Here is an 8,589-nt window from a genome sequence, read left to right as displayed (position 1 = left end):
AGGTGCATGATGGGGAAAAAGGGAAGAGAGCCCAGGTGTGTGTGTTGGGGGAAGGGGGGTGGGGTAGGGGATGGAAAATTTCCATATGGTCAGAGTTTGGGCTCCAAAATGAAAAAGTTGGAGACTTTTAGAAAGGGAGATGGAGGCTGGGCTGTACAGGAATTGGACTATCAGGGTGGGGAGTTTGTACTTTGTTCAGAAGGCAGGAGGGAGATATTGCAAGCATATGAGCCATTAGGATGGGTGGTGCCCAGAAAAGGGTCCTGGGACCTGTGGGCAGCATGAAGCTGGAAAAGAAGACTAGGGGTGGTCCACTGCAAGGGCACGCAAGAGGAAATAGTGACCTGAAGGAGGCAAGTGAGAGGTGGAAGGGAGGATGTAGTTTAAGGACCAGAGGTGTGACAGGTTGAATGTGGGAGAAGGAGGGAGAAGACGTGAGACATAAGATATGAGATCTTCTCCCCTCAAGCCACCAAGCTGCCCTTTACAAGGGTGCCAGTCGTGAGACCCAGATTTTACTTCCCTCCCTCATTCTTCTCCCTCAGTTCACCTTCCACCTGCACACACTTTACAAATGGGAGCTCATGTGTCCCTTTTCAAGATACAGAGCCTCCTCTTCCTGTATGTCCATCAATGGTTTTCCTGCTCTTCTTGAGTCGCCTACCTCCTCCAGTTAGTATATTGGCCCCTCTATCATGTTATAATCACCTATTCCTGACACAAAGACCAGAACCCTTCCCACGGAGGGAAGGGCCCTGCAGACCAGCTCCATAAAGTCTACCCTGCCAATCAATGAGACATGGTCCCTATGCTGTGATATATCAGGCTATCACTTGGCAGATTGGGACACCAGAAAAATCTCCTGCCTGGTAGATGGAAGCCCTGGACTCTTACACCAGATCTGGCTATGTGACCTCAGGTTCATCACGTCTACCAGTGTCCCCCTCCAGTCCTCAGTCACCCCATCTGCGGAGTTCCCACAGTTTTATAGACAGATGACTTCACAAGACCTCCATCAGCTAGGGCAGCTGTGACTTTTCGATAACATCATACCCACCCCTGGAACCCTGTAGGCTCCCAAATGTGGACCCAACCTGGGCTTAGGCTACTGCTCCTCCTCTACATCACAAACTGGGGGATTTGGTCCTTTGTTTCCTGAGAGATAACCACTAAGACCTTGGTACTCCTGCAGTGATTGAAGTCTTATTGTCTATAAGGGTGCTAAATCACACCTAACTAATAGCTAATGTGAGGAGCTCTGGTGGCGTAGTGCCTAAGGCACTTGACTGCTAACCAGAAGGCTGGTGGTTCAAACCCACCAGCCACTCCTTGGAAGGAAGGTTGGGCAAGGTTGGGCAATCTACCTCTGTAGTGATACTGCCTCAGAAACCTGAGGATGGGTCGTTATGAGTCATGGCCAACTCGAAGGCACATAACAACAACAATAGCTAATGTTAATGAGGTGACTCAGAGGGCGGACTGGCCAGGCCAGAAAGACCCTCTGATATTAACCTATCTTAAGGGACATGCTGTTCAATCAATCCTGCCTGTGCAATGAAGCCCCAATAAAGACTCTGGACACAGAAACTCTATGGGCTTCCTGGTTGATAAGACATCTGTGTACATGAGAGGGTAGCATGTCCTTTGGGACATGGAAACACCTCACCGGGGACCCTCCTAAACCTCTCTCCATGGGTCTCTTCATTTATATCTTTTGCTCCAATAAAAGTATTCATGAGTATATCACTCTCCTGAATTCTGCAGTTCATTCTAGAAAATTATTGAATTTGTGTTAGTGGTGGGGAGCCAGCAGGTCAAAAATGAGGGGATCCTGGGGACCCCCACCTTGCAGCTGGTGTCTGCAGTCTTAGGCAGACTGGCCAATCTGGAGGACTGTGCCTTTAATTTGTGAAATCTGTCCTAGCTCTGGTGTTTGAAGGCAAAGGAAGAAGCACTGCGTCTGCCATTGTTGTCAGAATGGAACAGAATGGAAGAGATTTGTTGTTCTGGTTCCCTAGTACCACTCTGACAAAAATATACCACAAATGGAATGGCTTAACCAAACAGGAGTTTATTTTTACAATTTGGGGGTTTTAAGTCCCACTTCAAAGTGCCAAGCTCTAGGGGCTGGGTGAAATCCCCTCAGCTTTGGGCTTCAGCTCTGCCTCCTGCTCCTGGCCCACTGAAACTCCACAGATGGGGTGACTGAGGACTGGAGGGTGACACTGGTAGACCTGATGAACCTGATATCACATAGCCACTCAGACAGCTGCTGGCTGGCTGCTGAGGCTGCCAAGCCCAAAGTTGACAAGTAACAAGGCACTGTCCTGATGTTACCAAACTACACAGCAGGCCATTAATTTAAGTCCATTGTAAGTCCCAAGGTCAGCAGAGCATGGCTACGTGCAGGGTCCAAGCGTACCATAGGCTAGAGACCATTCCCAAGGCTTCTCCTTATATACAGGAAGCAGACCACATTCCAAAGGCAGCTACTCAGCTGCTTGTGGTAGCTCCCACCATGGAGCTGATTGCCAGTCTCATCATGGGGAAAAACTACCACCAGCTGCCCAGCCACTCAACCAGGCCCAGCCAAGTTGACACACAAACATAACTACCACAATTGTATTAGATTGAATTGGTTTTATTATACAGCCCAGAGTCAACACTCACCACCTGATCCAGGACAAAGACTGTCAGCTAAGAGTCAGTGCATCATTTATTGGCTCTGATTGGTAAGAGTCAGTTCCCCTTACACCAGGTCCAACATGTGTCTCTCCTCCTTCCCTACTCTCCAGCCTATGGCCCCAGCCCCTCAATGTCAATCAAGTTTGCACCCTGGTCGGCTCTGAAAGGCACAGGGTAACAAGAGTTGAGGATTACAAAAGTTTAAATATATAAAATTATCAGGGCCTGAGCAGACCCTCCGTGATTCAGCAAAGTTGAGATGCTGCAGGGTTGGAAGTTGCGGGGACAGACAAAGCAAAGTGTCCTCCATAGTCTAGGATGGAAAAGAAGCTGCTCATCCTCACTTTGGCAAACAGAATTTCATCTTATTGATATTATCCTGGACCCACTGGGCTTTCTTCAAGACACAGCTCTCTCTGCCCCTCTTCAGCTTCAATCTGTGAGCAGAGAACAAAGAAGAGGTTGGAATCATCCATTGGATCCCACGCATAAATCCAGCCTGCACCACCTTCCCCTTGTGCCCCTAAATTTCTCTCTCCAAGCCTCATTTTTCTCCTCGATAAAATAAGTCACTGCATAAGAGCTGTGGCTTGCATGCAGGGTGAAACATCCAAAAAACTTGGGGGGAGCTTAGCAAGCCACATTCTCTGGACCCATTCCCTGGAGATTACAATTCAGTGTGTTGGGTGAACCTGAAGACTGTAGACATTTGGATGATTAGCTAGCATAGAAAATGCCTGTCTTAGCACATCTCAGAGAACTCCCCTGCCCTCCTCCAAATGTTTACTATTTCTGTGTCCATCCAGGACCCTCAGTTGTTGCTTGGACTCATAATAAGGTACGTATATGTGTGTGTGTTTTCATCTACCCACAGAGTACCTGAAGGATAGCATCTTTTGGGACATGCAAATGGTTAGTGTGCTCACCTGTTTACCAAAAGGATGGAAGTTCAAACCTACCCAGAGGTGCCATGGAAGAAAGGTCTGGTGATCTACTTCCAGAAAATTGGCCATTGAACGCTTTGGAGCACAGTTTCAGTCTCACAGACATAGGGCTGTACACCACCTAAATTTGGCTATTGTCCAATCTATAGTCCAACTTTGCTCCTTACCTCAGGGTGACCATAAACAAATCTCTGTACCTTCCTGGATTTCAGTTTTAATAGTAACAAAAATGTGATTCCCAAGAGAGTTAGGCAAGATAATATAAACGAAAGTGCCTGGTACATGCTGAGTAATATATGTCAGCTACTTCGTTTAAGCTTCATAATGACTCTGTGAAACAGGTATTATTTTCAGTACACTTCACAGACAAGGGATTCGGAGGAGTGCACAGATAATGAGGTGCAGAGGAGTTACCTGTCCAAGGTCATCCAGCCTATGGGTTGGTAAATCAGGAGCCAGGAACTAATCAAGACACTTCACCCCACCCTCCAGTCTTTCCACTACACAATAATGCTTGATGTTTTTGTTAAGCGATGCTTTCCTCTGGACACACAATCCTGTTGTGTTGTTGTTGTTGTTATGTGCCGTCGAGTCAGACCTGACTCATAGTGACCTCTCCTTGGGTTTCCAAGGCGGTATCACTACGGAAGTAGATTGCCCCATCTTCCTTCCGAGGAGTGGCTGGTGGATTTGAACCGCCAGCCTTCTGGTTAGCAGTCAAGTGCCTTAGCCACTATGCTACCAGAGCTCCCAGGACACACAATCCTAGGATATAATAATACTTGGTGACTTGTTCCAAGAAACACAAACTGCGGGATCCCAAGCTCATCCTTCCTTCCTTGCTCTCCCCCTAGTGTCCAAACTCAGCTCAGCATTCAGGTCTTGGGGCTAGATTTAGAAATTTTATTCTGGTGGAATATCGCCATCTAGCATCCACTGTTCTAACTCCAGGTCGGCCAGTTTCTGGTTTCTCCATCAGTAAATTGAGACTGATAAGGCCCACTTTCCAAGGCTATTATAAGAATACTAGAAGGAGCTCTAGGAGCTCTGGTAGCATAGTGGCTAAAGCACTTGACTGCTAACCAGAAGGCTGGTGGTTCAAACCCACCAGCCACTCCTCGGAAGGAAGGTTGGGCAATCCTACTTCTGTAGTGATACTGCCTCGGAAACCCAAGGAGGGGTCGGGCCGACTCGACGGCACATAACAACAACAACAGAAGGAGCTCTGGTAGCATAGTGCCTAAGGCACTTGACTGCTAACCAGAAGGCTGGCAGTTCAAACCCACCAGCCACTCCTTGGAAGGAAGGTTAGGCAATCTATTTCTGTAGTGAAACCACCTCGGCAACCCAAGGAGAGGTCGCTATGAGTCGGGTCCAACTCGACAGCACATAACAACAACAACAACCTCATCATAGGCATGGAAGGGTTTTGTAAACAGCAAAACTGAGAGGAAGAGTCAGGATTGGAATGTGAGTCTCTTGAGGGAGGGCTGTGGGAGGGGAGGGTACACATTGGGAGGGGATTGATGGGCAGTTTCTATTCTCTAAGAGAGGGAGTCAGGGATTGAACAGGGACTCACTCACATTAAGGCATCGTAGGGGCAGGTAGAGCTGGTGTTTTTATAACACTGGATGTTCTTCAGGGAAATCTGTTTCTCCACAAACTTGAAGCAGCAGTTGGAGGATGATACATGCACTACAAGAGAAGCACAGAAGATGGTTTGGATCCATTTCTTAGCCTGGACCCAGGTCATTTCGCTCATAGGATAATTTAAAAAGAGAGAGAGAATCCCTCCTGGGACAGACCCAACCTTTGGGATCACATTCAGAGGACCCTGGAGCAGCTCTAACTCATCAACCTCCTGGTTCTGAGGTTAGGTGAAAAGTTGGGAGACTGGAGTCTGAATCTTGGTCCCCACAAACTGGTGGTGCACCCTTGATCAAGATGAGCCCTCACTCTGGAGCACACATTTCCCATCTGTGCAATGGAACTTTTTAGACTGGTTTCAAAAGGTTCTTCCTGTTCTGGCATTCCACCATAAGTGTGTGGTTCTGGCCTAATATTTGGGTCCCGCATTCTGGACCCCACCCCCAGGAGCAGTGTCTGGTACATGCAGGACAACTGCAATACATGGCCCACAGTTCACGAACCTGGGACTGGATTCGGAATTTGTCAAGGGCTTCAAACTGACAAAATGACAATGGAAGGGTCTCCAGGAACTAATTAACCTGGCACCCTGGTCCTTTAGAATCATCTCTCCTGGTCCTCAGTTCTTTCCTACCTGCTAATCCCCACTCTGCCAGTTTGTACCCTCCCCTCCCGTAGCCCACCCTCACATTCAATCCTGACTCTTTCCTCCCAGTTTTATTGTTTACAAAGCCTTTCATGCCTGTGATGAGGTTAGTAGCCTTATAATAGCTTTGGAAGGTGGGCATTATCAATCTCATTTTACTGATAGATAAGTGAGACTTTGAGAAGTAAAGGGACTTGCACAACTGTTAGAGCTGTAGGTCCTGACTTCAGACGCTATGCATTGTCTGTTCTGTTTCCTTGGACCTCAGGTCTCTCAGATTCTCATAAATGACCTCACAGTCCTACCCCTCCTGACCTCATGGGTCTACAGGATCTGGATTAGCTCAAAAACCAAAACACAAATCCATTGCATCCAGTCGATTCCAATTCATGGAAACTCCATGTATTACAGAATAGAACTCCTCCACAGGGTTTTGTTTTGCTGTAATCTTTACAGAAGCAGGTTGCCAGACCTTTCTCCCATCATGTCACTGGAACTGCCAACCTTTCTATTAGTAGTTGAGCTACCCAAGATTAGCTCAGCTCGACACTCAGCATTTGCTCCAGACTCATCATTCTCCTACTTAGCCTCCTGACCCACCCCATCCAAATTCCTCCTCTTCTTGTAGAATTCATCCCAGAGGAGGGAACCAAACACCAAACCAAACACACTGCCATTGAGTCAGATCCGACACATAGCTACCCCTCCTTGGGTTTCCCAGGTGATATCACTACAGAAGTAGATTGCCCAACCTTCTTTCCGAGGAGTGGCTGGTGGGTTTGAACCGCCAGCCTTCTGGTTAGCAGTCTAATGTTTTAGGCACTAGAGAGGAGGGAAGGTGGAATCAACGAGGTCAGGGTGACTCTGTCCCAAGCCCCAGGCCATCTGCCTAGTTTTCTGCCCTTCCCAGAGAGAAGCAAGGTGACTCAAGCTACACTTACTGCTCTTGCTGTCCACGTCTTGTGTCCACATCCCAGCCAATAGCAGACACACCAGGGCCATGGAGATGAGCTTCATCTTGGGCAATCTGGTTCAGTCCTCCCTGGAGTAACCTCAAGAGTCAGGTGAAGGTAAGAACTCTTCCTGCCCATCCTGCATCTGTCTAGAGCTTTTATCAGAAAGTTGAGAAGATAGTGGGTGGTGTTTCCTTGGCCATAGTGAAGAGGTGGGGAAGTCACAGGGAGAAGGAGTGGTTACACTTGTCCAGTGATCAAATGGAAACTTCTTTCCCACCCTCCATGGATGGTGTGCAAGGGGTGTGGAAAGTTCACATGTGAAGGAACAGATAAGGATCTTAAGAGAGTGAGTGGGAGCTGTCCTGGCTGAGTGGAAAGTGGAGAAAGGTGAGTGAGAGGAAGTGGCTGGGCCTCTGTGGCTTCTCTAACCCTATATCTTTCCATGCAGGAATGTAGCTACTGTCCATGGAACATGACAGGCTCTGGACCTGGACTGAGATGTACCTGCTTTTGAATTCCATCTACAAATTAGCAATTGAGGAAACTTGCCCAAGTCACAGATCCAAAATGGAAATAGTAATGTATTTCTCAAGGACATGCAATAAAAATTAAATTGTTAAATTGAAGGAAAATTAAATTGAGGGAAAATTTCTGACTAGTTGGGGGTCACATGTTGATTTGGATGAGCGGAGAAATGGCATGGAAAGAACATGTGACCAGCTTGATGATACTGGGGAAAGGAAGGACATGAAACGTGCACATAAGATATGGACAACAGAGGCAGATACTAGTCTATGCACAATACTGCATTACCACTAACAACAAACACCAGGCTACAGATAATTGCATAGACAAGTAAGAAGATTAGGTGAGGGTCAGTGAACAGAAATATACCCTAGACCAAAGATAGATTTAGCTGAAGATCATCTTACACATGTACTTGTGCTATGAAACTAGCCACACACATTACAGAAGCAAAAGAAGACAGAGTTGGAGTAACCTCTCAGAGACAGTCATACACCTTGAGAGAGAGAATCACTGGGTTTTCTGACTTGAAGCCATAGTCTCAGGGGACACCAAGCTCAATTGGCACAACATAGTACATAAAAATCTAGTTCCATAACATACTTTGATAAACAGCAACTGGGGTCTTAAAAGCTTTCAAGTGGCCATCTAAGATGCAGCTATTGGTCTTCTCTCATCTGAAGCAAAGAAGAGTGAAGAAAATCAAAGGCATCTGGAAACAATTAGTCCCTAGGATATGATGGACCCCGACACCAGAAGAATGAACTAGATGGTGCCCAGCTACCAATGCCAACTGCTCAGAAAGGGATCAAACCTGGAGATCCTGGATAGAGTGGGATGAAAAATGTGGAACAAAATCTGAAAACACAAAGATGACCAGTCTGATAGAGTCTGATAGAACCCACAAGACTACGGCCCTGGGGTACCCTTAGGGCCTAGAATTAGACTCACTCCTATGGACTGGCTCCCAGCCAACAGCAGAAAGACCTACATGCAGAACACCTACCTCAAGGTGATGCACCCACCTACTCTATCTAGGGAGATACACCCCTTAGAGCAATCGGCTATGAGGCACCAGAGGGCCAGCATTCACATAGAGGAAAAAGACCAAAAAAAAAAAAAAAAGAATTAAATTGTTAATTTAATTTGTTTTGGCATTTGTTGCATTTTTTTCCCTCATCAAGG

General features: G+C 47.0%; 1 protein-coding gene across 1 annotated transcript; it reads right to left on the bottom strand.

Moving 5' to 3' along the window:
- Positions 1 to 3,025: 3,025 nt before the first annotated feature.
- CCL1 (C-C motif chemokine ligand 1) lies at positions 3,026 to 6,940 on the bottom strand. The gene is made up of 3 exons (XM_007937323.1): positions 6,865 to 6,940; positions 5,214 to 5,325; positions 3,026 to 3,122 (listed from the first exon to the last, which is right to left on the bottom strand). Exons 1-3 carry the CDS (start codon positions 6,938 to 6,940, stop codon positions 3,026 to 3,028), a joined length of 285 nt encoding a protein of 94 aa, XP_007935514.1.
- Positions 6,941 to 8,589: the final 1,649 nt, after the last annotated feature.

Source organism: Orycteropus afer, unplaced genomic scaffold (genome assembly GCF_000298275.1).
Source record: "Orycteropus afer afer isolate SDZICR_OR568_19922 unplaced genomic scaffold, OryAfe1.0 scaffold00042, whole genome shotgun sequence".
Lineage (NCBI taxonomy): Eukaryota > Metazoa > Chordata > Mammalia > Tubulidentata > Orycteropodidae > Orycteropus > Orycteropus afer.
This window is presented reverse-complemented; position numbering and strand designations above follow the sequence as displayed.

Coding starts and splice junctions, on each gene's coding strand:
- CCL1 (XM_007937323.1), bottom strand. CDS start 6,940: ATGAAGCTCATCTCCATGGCCCTGGTGTGTCTGCTATTGGCTGGGATG. Junction 5,326..6,864: donor AGACGTGGACAGCAAGAGCA/GTAAGTGTAGCT, acceptor CTTCTCTTGTAG/TGCATGTATCATCCTCCAAC. Junction 3,123..5,213: donor TGCCCCTACGATGCCTTAAT/GTGAGTGAGTCC, acceptor CTCTGCTCACAG/ATTGAAGCTGAAGAGGGGCA.